At 49.9% G+C, this 19,403-nt stretch overlaps 1 protein-coding gene across 1 annotated transcript in view; it reads left to right on the forward strand.

Annotated features, from left to right (window-relative positions):
- BCL2 (BCL2 apoptosis regulator) overlaps positions 1-18,436 on the forward strand; it is a 168,853-nt gene extending 150,417 nt beyond the window's left edge. Inside the window, exon 2 of the mRNA XM_070050072.1 lies at positions 13,184-18,436. Within this exon, the coding sequence (XP_069906173.1) occupies positions 13,184-13,318 (135 nt within the window). The 3' untranslated portion in view covers positions 13,319-18,436. The remainder of the gene's footprint in view (positions 1-13,183) is intronic.
- The last annotated feature ends 967 nt before the right edge of the window (positions 18,437-19,403 follow it).

Here is a 19,403-nt window from a genome sequence, read left to right on the forward strand (position 1 = left end):
AAGTAAAAACACACCAAGAGAACGTGAAACTGAGACATTTTGTTATGCTCCTTCCTCCTTCACAGATCCCTCTCCACTTGTCCCGAAACTGCAGCGCCAGAGCCCAGCTCTGCAAGGGTTTAAAGCAGGTTTGCAGGAGGAGCCTGTGGCTGGCTGCAGCCAGGATCAAAGCTGAGCTCCACTGATGGTGACATCGATGCCCTGTGTCGCCTCTCACACTTCCTGGGGGCTCTGGCACAGCCCACTTTCTCCATCAGTGCCCAGGGCCAGGGTCCTTTCACCAGCAGGATGGCTGGGGGTGCCATGCAGCTGTAGCCAAGCTTCTGAGGTCTCACCCACTGCACTTACCCAGCATTCATTCTGTCGCATCGTCTTCCAGCAAATTCAGAGCAGGCCTGTCCTAGAACAGGGCATGCCAATGCAGATGAGAGAGAGAAATCAGAACTGCCGATGAACGCCAGCTGCTAAAATTCAAGACAAGGGGGGAACAGGAAAGCAAAGAGAAGACAAAGGCCCAGGAGGAAACAGGAGAGGGTGTGGGAGAGGCATCCTGAGTGATGCTGGTGGCACACTTGGCGTCCAGCAAACCCATGGAGCAGGCAGGCTCCAGGCCTCCTGTGTGCCACGGTGGAGCTGCGTGCAGAGCCGCTGTCTGCGGGGAAGTGTGTAAGGGACTCTGCAGTTCTGCTTGTGTTTGTTCACCTTTAATTGGGCGTCTGAGGTAGATTGCCCTGAGCGCTCTCTCCCTCCGCTGTGCTGCGAGCAGCTTTAAGCCGGCGTTTGACTTGCTGGGTCCGACAGTCACCAGCTTGCCCCACCGACTTCCAGCCTTCCAGAAAGAAACCTAACATTAAAGGATTAACTACTCAGTGAACACAGATAGCTTCTTGTAAAATGCTCCCTGGGCAGGGTCCTAGGCATTTGAAGGTCTCTACCTCTGTTAAATTATAAGACACGTGCCACGTTAAGTTAGTAGGGAGAACAGTCGCTAACCTGAGCACCAGTGGATGATGTCCACGGAGGAAACCCTTCTAGTTGCTGGCTGGACCGCAGCAGAGGTCCAGATGGCTGGGTGGCCATCACCCCCCGTGTGTCTTGCGCGTGCTATCATGGTGTGGACACAGCCCCTGCTCAGCTGTGGACAAAACTGCTCCAGGCTCCAGGGGAACCACTAGCTGATCCTGGGAAGGGATCGGGATCCAGTGGCCCCTGTGGAGACTGCGGGCCACGTCTTTTACTGTTCCAAAGAGGCCTCACGTTGCATTTGTTTTTGTGACTCAAGGAAATTGTATTCTCCTTCGCATTCCAGAATTCCCCGCGAAGCAGCCCTGTAACGAGGAAGGCTTTTCCTGAATTATGCGGAAGGAATTTCTCCTTTGGGACTCGGGTCTTTATCACACAGCTTTTGCAAACGCTCTTGAGGTGGCGCGTGCAGCAGCCGCCAGCAGGGCCAAACCGCAGACAGGGGCATTCCAGAGTGTGCCGCACACGTTCCCGTGGGAGCCAGCTCTGCAGAGAGCCGGGGGTGAGGGCGGTCCTTGGGACTTGTGGTTTCTCATGGTCACAGGGTCTTCTTTCTGTTAGTGCAGCCCTGTTCACTCTGACTGCCCCTGCCTGCAGACACAGCTGGCTGTGGGAGCTGCCATGGCACAGCTCCAGACTCACCCTAACTCCACACCCTGAAACGGCAGCCCCAGTTTCCTTCGTTCACTCAACATTCTCATCGCTCTTGCTTTTTGCTGGTTTTTCTAGGGACTGGGTCTTGCATATCTTTTCTGCCTCCTGCAGGAAAAGCACCGGTCTAAGATGTTGCACTGTGCTAGGTTCAAGTCTCAGCTTTGTCACTGTGAGCTGTGTGACTTTGGGCAAAGTGCGGGACTTCTCTGATGGGTGTCACTCCTGTCTCATGTTTATATAAGCCGCTTTAAGGGGGTTGGCACACCAGTTGGATCTCTCCCACATCCCAGATTTAGTGCCTGGCTAGAAACAGACACTAAATAAATACTTGGATAAGTGGTATGGCTGTGGTTGCATTGCTTGACTTAGATATGTGCAAAGGGTAGAGCAAAGTGAGAGGAACCAGGCCACCCCCGTAAGTGAGGACCCATCCAAAGTCTGCACCAATTCTATTCTGAAAAACCTGCTGCAGGGACTGACGCTGTGGCATAGCAGGTAAAGCCGCCGCCTGCAGTGTTGGCATCCCATATGGGCACCAGTTCAAGTCCTGGTTGCTCCACTTCTGATCCAGCTCTCTGCTATGGCCTGGAAAAGCAGTCCTTGAGCCCCTGTACCTGAGTGGGAGACCCAGAAGAAACTCGTGGCTCCTGGCTTTGGATTGGCTCAGCTCCAGCCATTGCAGCCATCTGGGGAGTGAACCAGTGGATAGAAGACCTTTCTCTCTGTCTCTCCCTCTCTCAGTATGTAACTCTGCCTTGCCTTGTCAAATAATTAAATAAACCTTAAAAAAAAGAAAGAAAAATAAAAACATGCTGCACATGGATCCAAGATTGGCTGAGGTTCCCGTGGGGCATAATAATTTGCCTGACCTAATGTGCCTCCTAAAGCCTTCCCCAACCAGACACGAGCATCTTCTCAAGGATGTGCACCTCTGAGTGCCTCATGGGAATAGCATTCATTGAGCCCTTGACTTTGGTATTGAGTATGACATCAGTCCTGCCTCGAGGAACCCACCTGTGCAGGGTTCTGGTCACCCAGCGTCGGTGAATGTTAGCTTCTTTGAGTTCAGCTTAAAGGGACCCACTCCGAGGGTCCAGCAGTAGTCGTGCCACAAGACCATGCCCGCAGGCGTGGGCACCGACCACTGCCTGACCTGCCATTTCCACCCCCACCTAGAAGTTCCAGCCCCGCCCTTTTGTCTGAGGAGTAGTCCATGTGTGAAGGCCTAGCAGTGCGGTTCAAATCTCATGTCAGATTCAGCAACCACTTGAGTACCTTCTGCAGACAGCGGCCTGAGGCTGCACACTGCGAGCTGCAGATGCGCCCGACCCCTGCTGAGTGCGTGACGGGCAGTGGCGGTTGCTTTGGAAGTCAAGCTCCCAGGGGCATGGCTTTGTTTCTTTTAAGTGCCCACTGCTGACAGCAATGATGGGCCTTGTCCGGTGGGCACATGTAGTTTTCTGGCCTTGTTCATGTCCACAGCAGGCTCACTTCACTGCAAGGTGTCCTTGTGTCAGGGCAGCCAGCTGTCAACCTTCCCCCTGGAGGTTGCGCTGATGGAAGATTTTTTCAGCCCCTTCTCTCATTGGAAACTCATCGTGATTGCGTGATTGCTGTCAGGATCTCTCTCGCTCTTGCCCTGGCTCTGTGTGTGTGTGTGTGTGTGTGCTTGTGTTTTTTCTCTGTGTGTTTGTAAATATTGCCCCATCTCATTCTGGCAGCACATAACACACTGTCTGAGAGCCTTCACGGTGAGCATTGATTCAGACGAGAGGCCACGCCGGCGCATCCTGTCCACGTGTTAATGAGTCTGCATGCAGAGCTGCAGCCTGACCTGATGCAGCATTCGCATGCATCCCGACTCACAGCTCTTGCATGCTTCTGTGGTACAGAGGTCTGCCTGCTCCCCGGGCGCGGGAAGCCTGTCTGATGAGGAAGGAAGAGCTTGTCAGAGCGCCCAGCAGAGCGCCTGGAGATGCATCTGGTTTTGTTCATGTTGAGTCTTTCCAGGTGAACTGAACTAAATCATAAACTACAAAATGAAAGCAGATTTTTCTTAGCATGCCCATATGGAGCACACCCAGAGAGGTCACCACCGTCCGTCAGCCACCCTCGCCTCCGGAGCACTGAGGATGTAATTGTTCCTCCCTCACTGATGGGTGCGGAAGAGGCCTCTCCCGCAGGCTGCTCAGAGGGGCTTCGTGGTCACCACGACCAGGCCAGAATGAATGACTCACTGGACTGCAGAATCAGGGAGCTAGGAATAGGGCAAGGATGTCTGTCTTGCAGTGTTTTGGGATAGGATAGTAGCCGACTGTGAGATTTTGGCAGAATTGGTAACTTATTTGTCCCAGACCTGAAACAGCAAAACCAGCACCATTGGGTGCCAAACCGGTCCTGGACAGATGCTGGCTGGGTCTGTGGTAGGTCCCCATGCAAGAGCCCAGGAACCCATTCAAGAGGGGCTCCCGGGAAGAAGCCCAGGCCTGACCCTTCATGTTAAGCAAGGGATAGCGGGAAGCCGCCCGTGCCCTGTGCTCTGCATACGCTGCCTATGCAACTTGCTCTACTCCACTCTTTCTCCCCTGGCACACCCCCCTCCAGGGCCGAGGCCACTTTCAGCAAGTTCCTATTAGGAAATGCAGGTTCTTTGTACTCCCCACAACCACCAACCTCAGTCAACACTTGCTGATTTAAACAAGTGAGAATCAAACATTCAGCCCTCATCCCTGGCCTTGCGTGTTTAATCAGTGCCCCCAGCAGTGCTGTCCTGATGACAGCCGTCAGGCCAAGCTGCAGAGCTTAGCAAGCCTCTGCTCTCAGTTCCCATTCTGGCATAGTTTCATGAATTAACTCTTGCAGCAGCAGGCATGGAGATGGGAAGCCACGACAGGCCATCCGGTCTCAGGCCACAGGGTAAGCACTGGGGCACCACATGCCTGGCCACAACAGGGACACACAGGTAGAGCCCATGCAGCTGCCGCTGAGCCCTGTGGAACACACAGTGTCTATGCTGATGCTCACATACGCTGGACTGGTGTGCACACTGGCAAGGGAGAAGTGAGGGTGCCTACACCTGTACCTCCAGCTCCCAAGAAAGTCAGTGCATCTTTTCTAAGGGCCAGCCTGCCCATGGCATCCCCAGCCCACATCAGGCCCTAGAGTCCTGTTTGGTCTGAGGATAGCAGAGCCTCCCAGCCACTCCCTACTCGGAGGCATACTCACATCACCAGTCCTAACTAAAAGTGGCAAGAGAGGCACAGGGCTCTGAGGAAATACGGGCAGTAGAGGATAAGCCTCTTAGGTCATGCTCACAGAACAAAGAGTGGGAACACTGAGGGTCACGAGTGGCCACCACGGCTTCCTGCCATGCTGGAGAGAGCAGGGACTCAGATTAGAAGGCCCAGAAGATGAGCCTCACTTCAGGACGTTCTGGGTCAGGTGTGGATTTGGCGGAGAAGAGAGCTGTAGATCCCTTGGAGCAGATCCCAGAGACCCAGTATTTGCAGGAGCTGCCATGACACAGTTTCTGACATGCATCAGTGTATCCCAGATCACATCCTGGAGGATGCATGAGGACAGGTGGAGAATCAGATCACCAACCAGGTGAGCCCAGGTGGCGACGCAGAGCCAGACCCCTGGAGGTCACTCGTGCAGTTTTCAGATGAGGACCACCTAAGACTCATGCACACATGAGCATGCCTGCGTTGGTGCTCAGCCATCCTAACTTCTCGGTCGGAGCAGGCTTCACCAAACCACACACCTCCTACTTTTTTTTTTTTTTTTTTTTTTTTTTGGAGGATGACAATATCGCAAAGGTTCTAATCAAAGGAGTCCTATTCCCCCATACACAAGGGTTACAGAACAGCTAGTGCTGCCATCGAATTCCATGCGGTCTAAAAATAGTTCAGTCCCTCTGTTCATGCAGTTTAAGGAATAGAGTTTAAATTCCATTTAAAGCAATTAATTCGTGGATTTTCTAAGCGTATTTACAAGGTTATGCAACCATCACCGTTATCTAGTTCCAGAACTTCCCATCACTCCAAAAAGAAGCCCTGTGCCCACCAGCAGTCACCCCTTTTCCTCCCTCTCCCCAGCCCTTGGCAACCACTAACCTAGTTCCTATCTCTATAGACTTGCCTGTTTGGGACATTTCATATCAGTGGAATCAGATAGCATCTGAGGTCTTGTATCAGTCTTCTCTCAGCGAGTTTTCAGAGTTCATCTGCTGGAGCGTGTGTTAGTGTTCATTCCTTTTCAGTGTTCATTCATTGTCATGGGTGCATAATATTCCATTATACGGATATATTACACCTTACCCATCAGTTAACAATATTTGGGTTTGTTCCACTTTTTGGTTATCATGAATCATGTTGATGTGAATATTCTTATACAAGTTTTTGAACAAATTTTGTAGTTGCTTTGGGTATATATTTATGTGTTGGATTGTTGGGTCATATGGCAACTCTGTTCAACTTTATGAGGGACCACTGAACTGCTTTCCACAATGGCTCCCCCATTTTACATCCCTACCACCAATATGTGAGATTCTAATGTGTCCATTCTTTTAAATTATAGCCATCCTAGGAGGTGTGAAGTGATTATCTCATTAGAGTTTCAATTTGCATTTCCCGAACGCCATCAAGCATCTTTTCATGTACTCATCAGCTGTCTGTATATCTTTGGTGAAGTGCAAGTTCTTTGCCCATTTTTAGATTGGACTAGTTATCTTTTTGTTGATTTATCATTGATTATTTTTGCTACACTGATTTCCATACTCAACACCACAACATAAAGCGATGGTCCCCACCACACAGTGAAACAGCCTAAGCCCCAAACAATAAAAGACTGAGCACAGCATCCCCAGAGGCCAAGCCGGAAGACAGTAAAGGAATGAGGAAGGTAAGAAAGAGACGAGGAAACTTTGTTCTGCAGCCAAAACACTGGAAGGCAGGTGGCTGAGGTCGCTGTGTGGGTGAGATCTGAGAGAGGCACCTTCTGCAGGGTCCCTGAAGGGTGCTGAAAAGTGTAGGCAACAGCTCAGTCCCTTCTCTCCTGGCCAGGGATCAAAGTGCCCATGCACACGTCGGAGAACGCTCTCATGCCCACGAAAGCTCCTATGAATTATTGGGGAATTACCCAGCAGTTAGTAAAGGGCAAGGCCTGTGTCCTATTTAGCTCTAAGATGCCTCGGCACCTTGCAAGGCTGTGCTTGGGACTGAATGAAGAAGCCAGCTGAAGATGAGGGTTCAGTGTCCAGCATGGACATGGCCTTTACTCTCCCTTGTTAGAGTGTATGACACAAACCTGATGCATCAAATAGCATAATGGCTACCATATTTGCAGCTCATTTTGCTGTAAATGCATTTCTTTGCCCATTTCCACCTAAGTCTTTTGAAGTACTGGACTGATCACACCTCTTTGCGGGAAGGACCGGCGTGCACAGGTGGCCGGGCGGCCTCTCCCAGTGCTATTTGCATAGCTGGTACAGTAGGGGAATTTATCTCTTTGCTCCACCTCCTGCCCAGTCCGAACAGTCGTGTGGAGTGAGGAATTCTCTGAGGTCCTGCCCAGGGAATGGCCTGCGTGGGGCTGAGCTCTCGGCCAGCAGGTGCACACGGCCAGACATCCTTTGACCTGGTCCAGTGGCTGCAGGTTCCGCGGAGCAAAGCCTCCTCACTGTACCCCACTCAAGAACGGAAACAACCATTTGGGCTTCTCATTTCTCAGCCTCCCCACCTCTTGAGGGCCCTGCCTTATTTGCATCCTCAGTCGAATTTACATAGCCAAATACACCAAAACTTCCCTGGTCCAGCTCTGGTAGGCGGGCAAGGTCTGTTTGTGTTTTGTTTGGGTTTTTCATCTCCTGCCATTTCTCTGACAGGTTTCTGGTTACATACAAGTGGCACTTCGATTAGGTTTCCTTGCCCGACACCTGTGATTCAGTTAACCCTGCCTTCTTGGCCCAGGGTTGCTCCCTGGTCCTCTCCAGTTCGTTGAGGTGACTTCGGTGGGCAGCCCTTGCCCGCCCTGGAGGAGAGCCCTCTGGCTGGCGCCCTCGCTTCTCTCTGCGGACCCCAGCTGGGCAGCTGTGCGTCCTTCGGTTAGACGCTCCAGGGTTATTTTTTCCCTTTCCTCTTCCGTCACACCCGGAATCAGTATTTTCGGGAGTAAAGGGAGGGTGAGGGAGGAAGAGTCGCAGAGGACAGAGGCGAGGCGAGCGTGCAACTGCCCAAGCCGCCGCGTTGCGCAGACGGTGCCCTGCGGGCTCATTCAGCACAATGTGGCTGCGGAGGAAATCCTGCCCGGCCAATGATAAGGCGGGAAATGGAGTCACTTCCTCACCAGCTGCTAGCTTCAGGTAGAAAAAAGTCCTCACTTCCCCGCGTGTGCTCTGCTGGCCGCCACTCACAGCAGCCCAGAGCTGCCCACTTCCCCTTTTGCTCTGAGCCAAGGCTGGCGTCAGGAGACTCACGGCTTCCTTGGCTTTGTGGAGAGGGCACGCCTCCGCCACGCGTGTGCCGCCCTTCCCCCTCCTTCTCCCAACGGTTGCTCTCCTGTGACGGTCAGCAGTTCACGATCGCATGGGGATGACGAGTCTGTCATCCCCCGAGTGGAGTCCAGGGTGAGGAGCCTTGGAGGGTCGTTGAGTTTGCGTGGGTGTCCAGAAAGGGCACTTGACCTTGGGTCACCTCCTCTGTCCTGCGCAGTAGACCTCAATGCCCTGGATTACTGTTCTTGCACCCTAGGTGGCGTCTGTCACTGGGTGTCTTCCTAACCCGCGTGGCACAGCAGGCATCTCCCTGCCAGAGGAGTAAGTGGGTAAGTGAGTTTGCAACCTGCTGCCCGGCTTCTTCCTGTCTTGGAGATCCGCAGTGCACTGCGGGTCAGGGTGCCCTGGACACATAAAATACTTGACCCCCAGCAGGGCCCGGCTGCCAGCCATGGCGATCCAGTGCTGCTGAGAGCGCTGCCCTTATGAATGGGCTGCACACCAGACGCTGACAGGAAGACAGTACAGGTTGCTTCAAAAGAAAAGAGCCCCGAGTCTTGTTTAAACTGGCTGTGTATTTGGCCTTTGAATGCTTCCCTTTTTTTAAAAAAAAAATCATCTGTTAGGATATGTTTAGAAAACCTGCTGGGTGGTAAAAGAAATCTGCTTATTTCAATTCCACAAACATTTGCTGAGTGCCTAATATGTGACAGATACATGCTCCAGGGATCTGAAGATAAATAAAACGTGGCCCGGCAACTCCAGGTGCTAATAGTTGAATGGGAAAGACAGACACGTAAACAGATGATGTTCATATAATACCATGCCCAGGGAACAGCCGAGGATTATTTAGCTCAACCTGGGGGTTTGGGGAAAAGTTGCCTGCAGAAAATGATTGCATTGAATTTATGAGAAGCAGAGTTAACTTAAAGCGACACACGCTGGGAGGTGGAATGAGGTTGGGGCCAGAGATCGGGAGCCTGGACAGAGAATTTGGATGTCTGCATGAGTGACAGATCTATTCTGAATGGATCATGGTGACTATAGTAGGAAGAGGAGATATACAGGAGGCACAAGACTGCAGGTAGAGAGATCAGATCCTGTCCCCAGCTCGCTTCCTTAACTTCCAGCTACACAATAGAGCCTGCATCTCTTTCCTTGAGGGCTTCCGCAGGTCTCCAGGCTGGAAGTGCCAGGGAACTGACACCTGCTAGGAGCAGCCTTTAATGAGTGAGTGCCAGGAACCCATGTCCAAACATCCCAAGTCCTCAGTGGGACAACGAGATTCACACTGTACACCAGCCTCCAGGTTTCCCTGCAGGGTGAGGCTCCAGTTGCCAGCAATAGTAACTTCATCAGTAGAAGAATTCACGCCTGGCTGATCGCCCTTTTCCCTCCGCTTCCCCACTCCCTGCTAGAGTTTCCTGGCATCATCTCCCCGGTAAACTGCTTACACTCAAATCTTTGTCTTAGAGTCTGCTTCTGGAGGAACCCAATCCCAGGTGGGATTTGCTACTGAATGGATGTGGGAGTGAGGAAGAGGAAGACGTGCAGGAGATGCTGTGGGTGTGGTTTCCTTGGCAGCACGGACAAGGGAAGCCAGGAAGAGAGGCAGACTTGGTGGAGGGAGTGGTGACCTCGGGGTTGAGGCAGGTTGGTGGCAACTCCCCAGGGGACCTTTTCGAAAGCATTGAAATAAGACTCGGACAGTTATAGCAGCTCTCAATGTACATCTTTTCCATTTTTGGCAATCTGATCAGTTTGTTGTTTAATCTTAGTTGAAGTTTAAGTGAAAGGGAAACTTGTGGAGAGCAGGCCACATCCAGGAGTGGGTATGTATTTGTGTGTTTCAGACAGACATGGGAGCAGCCAGTGGTCCCACACTGGTCATAATACAGGAGGAACAAGGACACTTCTGCTGAGTTGAGGCATCCTGGTTGTGGTTTGTCTCCATGCATGCTTTCTTGGCTCACCTCCCACCCTGCGCCAAGGGCTTGGGGTTCCGGTGTGTGGCCATACTGCCCCTTCAGTGGAACTCACTCTCAGATAGCCTGTGACCTCAGAAGTGGAAGTGCGTGGAGGAGCTGCTATGGGAAGAGCAGAGCCAACCCCGCCTGCCTCCTCTCTGATGGGAGATTTGTCGTGTCCGAGCCTCTGCATGTCTCGCCTGAACCTTTGCCAGCCCCAACTTGAGCGAGGGACACACGCCCTCAATGAAGGTGCAGGCTGGGAGGTTGGCCGAGTCACGTGATGATGGCCCAGGGTTGCTTTTAATACATGAAATGAGCGTGTGTTTGTTTTAAAACGGCTTTTAAACTTAAACAAATAATGACAGACTGTTCAAACAGACTTCGGAAATCGCCCTAATCAGGATGTTTGAGAAACAAGAAGACTCCATGAAAGTAGGTTCAACCTCGGGGGGTGAAGTGAGTCGCCCCCTAGTCCTGCAATCTGATCAGTAATTCACGAAAAAACTCGGGGAAACATTATGTTGTCACTTCCCATCTCCACCTAGAACCCAGAGCAGGTGCATTTCAACGCATGATTCCTATAGAAATCACCAACCACCTTCAACACTAGAAACCGTCTCCGTAATGGGCTTGTGAGATGCCAAGCTGGCTGACCCTCCACAGGGAAAGGCAGGCACGGGGGGGTGCTTCATGTCCGGTGCCACATCTATAATGGCTTTCAGTGACCTCTGGTAATCTTCACATCAACCAATTTGAAGTAAACGAGGCCGGCCCAGGGTTGGGTGATTGGCTCAAGGAGCTGGATTTCACCCCAGACTCGCCTCCAAGTACAATCCCTTGCCCAAGAGTCAAGGGATGTCTCTGCAGCTCATTTCTCTTGGAGATGACATTTTTATTCATAATAGACATCCAAAATGCCTGTCGGATCCCTTCCAGGCGCTGCTGTCTCTGTGAGGGCTGTGGTGGGGCATCACTGGGAGGGGCATTGGGGACGGCATTTCTTTTGCACCTGGTGCTGTGAACCAGGCAGACTGGGAGAAGGTCCCAGTCAAAACTGTGTCCCTGCTTCCTCTACTCTCCCAGGATGGCTCCATGTCCAGAAAGGCCAGAGGATCAGGGACCCGGACCAGTTCAGATTTTGCTATTCAGTCAGTGACTAAAGGAATTCAGGGCCCATCCTTGTTCTTTTGAAGGTCAAGCCACAATGCAAACAGGGTCAGTGGCCAGGAAAAATGGGGGCATCCTTTGCCTGTCCTCAGAGAGAAGCATGGAGGAGGGACTGTAAGATGTTGGCATCTGGGTCTGTGGAAGCCTGGGGTGCTGTCTGAAGAGACACAAGTGTCCCTGCTTCTGATCGGTCCTGACTCCCTCCTGCCATGTGTGTCCCCAACAATGTCCAGACAAGGTGTGTTTCTTGGCAGTCATGTTTGTGCCTCAGTTTTGCACTAGGAACACTAAGCATACTTCATGTATGTCCAAATTTAGCTACATTTTAATAGATTTTCTTTTCTTTTTTGTAAAAAAGAAGAAAATCACTGTACCCTCTCCTGGGCAAAGCGAACCCAGTGTCTCTGAAGACTCAGAGCAGTTACTTCTTGCGTGACTGATTTGACCAGCTTTGCAGGATGCTGGGTGGGCCCTTTGTCCTGCTGTCAGTGGTCACTGCGCCAGCCCGACTGGCATTGGGGCCAGATGCTTGCTGTTGGAATATGCCCTGCGTTGAGCAGCAGCTCTGTCCTCAACCCACTTGATGCTAGTAGCAGCCCCACTCCAAATCGTTAAGACTAAAAATGTTTCTAGACATTTCAAATGTTGCCTGGGGGAGGGGGAGGGACAAGACCACCCTCAGAGTGATCCACTGCCTGAAACCCTTGCTGCCTTTTTTAACAGATGCCTTTGGGAGCAGGGCAACCCTGAGAGTGAAGCTAGCTCAGTACAGCCCCTTGTGGTTGCAGGAAGCAACTGCAGCGACTGTCCCTTCTAGGAATTTATTTGAAACACAACTGAGCAAGCAGACAAGAATTTGTGTGCATGGATATATCGTAATATTGTTATAACTGCAAAATTAAAGTATCCAAATGAGGAACTGGTCTAATAAAGTACGACATATACAAGGGTACTTCAAAAAGTTCACAGAATATGGAATTAGAATATAAGCTTATTTTGGTGCAAAGCAAGATTTATTTATTTGAAAGGCAAAGAGACAGGGAGAGAGGGAGACAGAGAGAGAGATATCTTCCATCCACTGGCTCACTCCCCAAATGACTCTAACAGCCAGGTCTGGATCAGACCAAAGCCAAGAGCCAGGAATTCCATCTGGGTCTCTCAAGTACTTGGGCCATCTGCTGCTTTCCTCAGGTGCGTTAGCAGGGAGCTGGATCAGAAGTGGAGCAGCAGGGACTCAAAGCAGAACTCTGATATGCGTTGTTGGCACCAAGGAGGCAGTTCAACCTGTGCATATTTTTAAATATTTTAATAAGTGAATATTTCAATATTTTAAATAAGTGAATATTTTTTACAAGATTGTCGCAAAGAAGCAGTGTGCACGAGCATTCTCTCCAGTGCCTGGCGTGCCATAGGCCGTCAGCGAGGGAGCGGGGAAGCCATCGTCCTCACTGCTGTTTTATTGTCTTACGAGTGGCCGTGGGAGTGAACACTGCAGGGCAGCCAGTGTTCTCCAGCTGCTCTGCTGTTTCCTTGTTTCTCCTCAGCTCTCCGGGTCTCGTGCGTCTGTATGTAGCGTGTGTACCGTCTAGCCTGCTCCGTGAGACAAGAGCCTCGCGGGATGGGAAGCTTTCTTCCGTCTCATGCCCTGCTGTCTCTCGGAGGCGCTAGCAGGTGGATGTGTTTGTAATCGCTATTTCTTGAGGGAATGAAAGAAAGTGGTCCCTCAATGACTGCCTCTAAAGAGCATTCTCCCTTTCCCTGCCAGGCTTCCAAGGGTGCCCAGGCACAATGCCTCTCTCTCTGGGTCGGGTTCTGTGCTCTCTCCCCCACCCCCTCTAATACCCATTCTTTCTCTCCCCACCCCCGCCCCCTGCAGGATGCCTTCGTGGAACTGTACGGCCCCAGCGTGCGGCCTCTGTCAGACTTCTCCTGGGTGTCTCTGAAGACTTTGTTCAGCCTGGCCCTGATAGGAGCTTGCATCACCCTCGGTGCCTACCTGGGCCACAAGTGAAGACACCAGGCCTGCCCCCCACAGATATGCAAACAGTTCACGAAAGCAGGAGACATGATATGCATTGTCAGTGCCGCACCATGCAACGCAGCTGGCTCTGTGAAGCGAGAGCCAGCAAGCCCCACGCGTACACAAAACAGCTTTCAGGCAAAATGTCGAATCAGCTATTTACTGCCAAAGGGAAATACCATTTATTTTTTACACTTTGAAGAAAAAAAGATTTATTTATTTAAGACAGTCCCATCCAAACTCCTGTCTTTGGAAACCTTCCCACGAGTGGCCCGAGCACTCCTTGTGCGGCTGCCCCCGGTGCCCCACACCCGTGGGCGTAGATTTGCTGGCCGTGTTCTTGGCCGCACTGAGCGACCATCTGAAGAGCAAGAAAATGGACCCAGGGCTTGACCCCGGCAAGCCAGCTCTCGGACCTGTCTAGGCTGGGAGGAAGGTGTCTTTCCGACCTGCATCTACCTGCCCTGGGGCCTGGGACGTCAACTGGGAAGTCCTCATTTCCTTGGCCTCAAGAACACACACTTGGCCCGTGACCCACATGGTCCAGACCCAGTTGCAGGAAAGGAAAACAAACAAAAAATACCTGGGAACTGCAGATGGACGTGGCCCCCGCTGCCCTTCCCACGCCCAAGGACGGCTGCGGGAACAAAATGCCCTTAAACCATAGGAAAGTATTTTTTTAAGCTACCGATTGTGCCGAGAAGCGTTTCAGCAATGTATACCATGTCATCCAGTACCTTAAGCCCGGATTGTGTATATTCGTATATTTTAGATACGCAGTGCCCGCCGCCCAATACTGGCTGTGTCTGAGCTGGAGACAGCATCCTCTGGAGTTCAAGGCAGGGGACGTTTCGGTGACTTCTTCAACACAGGAAGGCTGGCCCAGAGCGTCAGGCTGCCACAAGTGCCTGCATTCCGGAGACGGCGTCTGTAGAAGCTGCCTTGTGTCCGGCTCTGGGGCCTGGCCCTGGAACTGAGCCTGGGCACCCGCAGGCTCCTGGTGGGGATTTTTCAACAGAGCGGTGCGGTCCTCGAGTGTTTGGAAGCTGATACAGCTCAGAATTCCACTGTCAAGAAGGAGCAATAGTGGGACTTGGCCCTGGGCTTGTTGCGCTCGGGCCGGCAGGCAGGCCTGTTCTCTGGTAGAGCGTGGAACCTGGGGCCACAGCTCCCCTAAAGACTTCGTCACTGTGGAGGCAAGGAAAGAGGCCGCGTGCGTCTCCTGGCAGAGGGACGTAATGGAGACTGAGCAGCCGCCACCGAAACGGGGTGCGGCCCGTGGTGGCCGAGGCACAGGTGCATTGGCTGCTCGGCCGTGGGCCTGTCTGTGCAGTTTAAAGCAAGGTTTTCGATGACTTTGAGTAGGGTCATGAGCCCTAAAGGAAGTGTTGAAATGAGGTGTCATGGATTAATTGACCTGTGTCTGTGGAATTAACATGTAAAACATTATCTTGTCATTGGAGGTTGTTTTTATTTGAAAACCTGATAGAAGAAAAAAAATAGTTCCAGGTGTGGAATGTGGGGATTATCTGTACATCCTGGGGCATTAAAAAGGAAGAAAAAAAAACCAGTGGTGGAAAACTGTGGAGAAGTAACAGAAAAAGTGAGGTCTCTGGCTAATAAACTAGCAAATACTTTCGCAAGTTTAGAATCAGCCTTGAGACATTCATGGAATAACTTTGTGGCATTATTGCATTATATACCATTTATCTGTATTAACTTTGGAATGTACTATGTTCAATGTTTGATGCTGTGGTTGATATTTCGAAAGCTGCTTTTTGAAAAAATACATACATCTCAGCATTTTCTGAAATAATTGTATTTAGTTATGGCCTGCACACTATTTGTTAGCAAAAACGATCATTTTTCCATTGGAGATGCTTGTCTCTCGTTCCTTCAGAAGCGTTTCTGAAAGGACGGGTCAGCCCTGAGTCTCGGCCACCTGAGGAAGCCTGGGTTTTGCTGGCCACTGGGAGGCTCGGATTTCACCGAGTTGCATGCAGCTCCATGTCGACAGAACTGCTCCGGGCTGTGGATGCATCCCCTTGTCCCTTTGCCCTCGTGCCTTGAAGGGTCCTTGGCCCTGGGCAAGTCACCATTTTGCTCACGTAATTTAGGATTCCATGCATGTGTGGGTAAACCCGGGAGATTCATTTGGTTGCAAACCCAGTGGGGAAGTGACCCAAGGATGGACATCTGGCTCTGACGGCTGCCCCCTTTAGGCGACCTGTTTTGATGCAGACCCACCCCGACCCCCCCCCGAAGGAGGCTTTTCTGCCGCTGCCCTTCGGGGCCTCCTGAGTGCCGTGGGGCTGCCACTTCGCAGGGAGGGCAAGAAACCCACGGTTTGGAGCCAGACCTCCCTGGCGGGCCTCAGGGAATGGGACGATCAGACCTTTGAATGATTCTAATTTTTAAGCAAAATATTATGTTATGAAAGGTTTACATTGTCAAAGTGATGAATATGGAATATCAAGTCCTGTGCTGCTATCCTGCCAAGATCACGTTCATGGAGTCAGTGTGCCGGACACGCCGAGGCGCGAGACCCTCCAAGCTGCTTCAAAAGTCGCCACGAAGAACACGGACAGTTTTCATAACAGAAAGCCTGCTCTCATCTTTTATTGTTTTTGTTATTGTTGTTCAAATTGGGATTTGCAGAGTATCTGAAAAAAAAAATGTACATATAAACAGAATGGTCCAGGGGGCTACCCTCCAGGCTGGTTTGTCCTCAATGCACCCAGCCACCTGGCGTGTACAGTCCCGTGGCTGTGCCCACTCCACGGGGAGTCGATGTTGCAGTTTTCCTTGTTGTTAAAGACATACTAGAAGCAATGAATGTGTATAAAAGCCTCAACTACTCATTTTTTTTCTCTTTCCTTTCTTCATTGGCTCAGTTAGTTGGCAACTGGGCAACAGAGAACCATCCTGAAGTGTTTCGTGTTGAGAAGGGATTCATACCCAAATCTTAACACACAGAGAGGAGTCCTCCTTCTGTTGGCCCAGGTCCCAGTTAAAGAGGACACCTTCACTTTGCAAATTGTGGTCAAGGGCTTTAAAAAAGAAACCAGGAGGCAAAGAGCATCCAAGAACCTCCCTGTTCCTCCCAAGCCTCACCATCCCAGCACTCAAAGAAAAGACCCAAACAATGTAGAGAAGAGTTCATCCCAGCTTTTGCAGATTTAAGATTTGGATTAAAGTCCCACTTAGAATTAAGGAAGCACTTTTCTGTAATTCAAACGAAACCCCACCATCTCTGCCCCAGCTCACTGTGTCTCTGTGCATTCACGTGTGCCCTGCCATTTACATGTGACTTTTATTTCATTAAGAAATGCTTGTTACCTATCACCTGGAGACCTAGCCCAGGCCCAGTATTGGGGACAGCAGGAAGGGATGATATATCAGAAGGGTAAGTTGTAATAATCAGGACTAAATGTAAATCATTAGGGCAATCCCAACAAATGTCTAACTTTCACATCCCGAATCTAGGGAATGAACAGAATTGCAGTAGTCTATATTTGTAAAGCTATAGTAAAACAAATAATTTATAAATGTGAACTTAAACTAATTCCAATTGTCCTTTGAAGGCAATGGCTGTTTTTATACTTTCTTATCACTTATAGTTAGTAACATACACCTCCTCTATCAGAAAAAAAACAGGAAAGACTTGAAACATAAGCTGTTCTAAGGAAATCAGGGCTTCAGTTGAAATCCTATTCTGATCTTCCTCCGTGGTGTCCTTTGCAGCCCAGACAAATGTGGTTGCACACTTTTTAAGAAATACAATTCTACATTGTCAGGCTTATGAAGGTTCCAATCAGATCTTTATTGTTACTCAATTTGGATCTTTCAGGGATTTTGCTTTTTAATTTCTACAAGACAAAGGACATTTGTTGTGGGGTGGGAGGGGAGAAGAATTTTTAAATGAGTAAAATATTCCCAAGATTGGATCAGGGAATGGAGGTTTTCAGAGAAGCCAGATGTATGGGGGGGGGTGAGGGATCTTTAGAAGGGTCCGTGTCATTCCTCCATAAAGGCCCTTATGCAACAGATGAGAAACATTTTTTAAGTCCTGTGGTGCTTTCAGATTTGGAGATACTGGCACACTCAAAGGCCAGCTCAGTGTGGCTGTGCAGGGGTATAAAGTTTAAAGCTGGGTGTGTGTAATGGGAATGTTAGCACAAAGTTTGCAGTTGGAACTAACAGGATATTTAATGACAATGACAACTTTCTGTTGGTAGGAACATCTGTTTTAAAATATTTATTATGCAGGACACAGAAAACATTTAAATAGAATGAAGTTGAATAAAACAATGGAAAGCTAAATTGGGTCCCTTAGCCTTACCCAACGACTCATTCTGTTCTGTGCCTTTGGACAACCATGACCTGGGACAACCATGAAATTGGGCACAAAGAAAACCAGATGGGATATGGATGGTACTGCAGCAGTTGCGTCAAGACGATCCCAGGAAAATAACTTAAAACCAAATTCCTGTTGTTAATAACTTTTCTCTATGTACCAAGCTCAGCACCCTCTGTTAAGCACTCATGGAAGATGGAATGTTAATAAATACGACCGTAGTGTTGACACTCCATAATGCCATGCACCTAAATATCTTGGAAAATCTGCTCTGCGGCCTCCAGCTAGCTCGTTTCATTAAGTTTTGCCCTCCAAGGTAGCATTTGAAGGAGTGATGGCTGATCAAATTTCCTTTGGGGAAGCTTCCTTCTGGTGGTTGTGTTTGTTATTTTCTTTAAACTAATTTTTGCTTTTGTTTTTGAGTTACTGGGGTTATTTTCATTTTAAATAAAGTAACTGTACAATATGTATTTTTGTATTGAAAGCTTTTGTTGTCAAGATTTTCATACTTTTACCTTCCATGGCTGTTTCTAAGATTGATAATTCTTAGCAGTGGCTCATAGCCTGAAATACTGTATACACCAAAAATGTATGGTAAGCATACTTTACATAGTTAAGGTAAAGTAAGTTTCCAGTTGGCCACCATTAAATATAATGGCACTTTGTGTTGTTGGGAAAAGTCACATTGCAATTAACCTCTCCTTGTCTGTCCAGTTAATTTCGTGAAGAAAAATAAAGTACAGTGTGAGATATTGGTTGTGCCCTGGAGTTGTTTATAATGTGTTAACATGATTTTACCCTGCCATTCGTCGTCATTAAACAGGACCTTGGAAAGCCTCCCTAACAAGCCACTAGAACCATCATGAACCCCACTCTAATGAAGCCCTCAGGGACTAGAATATGGGTTGCCTTACAGGTGAAACCACCTTTGAGGGAGGCCCTTTTGTTTCCCAGCCCTCCGGGGCAGGTTCGATGGACCAGTGTTGAGCTCTCCATGACAGAGTGGCTGTTGCTGTTGGGTGTGTTCATCCACTGGCACTGCAGATGCCAGCTTCTGCAGTCCTGGAGATGATCGCTTGTGGCAAAAGGAAGGAAGCAGCTGAAATTCAAGTTTTGAAATTAACATTTTAAGAAAACCAAAGCAGTCACTTGCTTTGGAGCTTGCGAAGCCCAAGTTAGAAGGGATGCAATGTTTCCCTTTTATGTTTGAATCCTGATACACTGAGCTTCGACTTCCAAGTCTCTTCCCTTTGACTTAGTTCAAGGACGCTGGTGGCAGCATCCTTCTGGTGAGTGTCAAGCACACTTCCACCTAGTCTCACACCTTGGAAGGGAGGTATTGGAAAACCAGGACTCAGAAGTTGAACAATACACCCACGTTCTCAACCATCCTAAGTGACAGAGGCAGGTTTTGAGCCCTGATCTGCCCAACTCCAAAGCCAGTGCCCCGTCCTTTCAATCAGTGCTTCCACACTAGTGTATGCGGGGTCACGGGGACACAGTTTTCCAAGGGAGCCCGGCATGGGATGTTGAAAGGAACCAACGTTCTCAACACTCATGGATAAGCTTTCATAAACTAATCTTGAGACCACCCTGGAGATCAGACCACTTCTCACCCTCTTCCCCTTTCACAATTGTCTATCGCACTTCTCAAGAGAGAGGCATGCTGTTCACTCTTTCTGAATCCTATTTTGAAGCACTGTGTGGGCTTGCTGGAGC

This window comes from Oryctolagus cuniculus, chromosome 10 (genome assembly GCF_964237555.1).
Source record: "Oryctolagus cuniculus chromosome 10, mOryCun1.1, whole genome shotgun sequence".
Lineage (NCBI taxonomy): Eukaryota > Metazoa > Chordata > Mammalia > Lagomorpha > Leporidae > Oryctolagus > Oryctolagus cuniculus.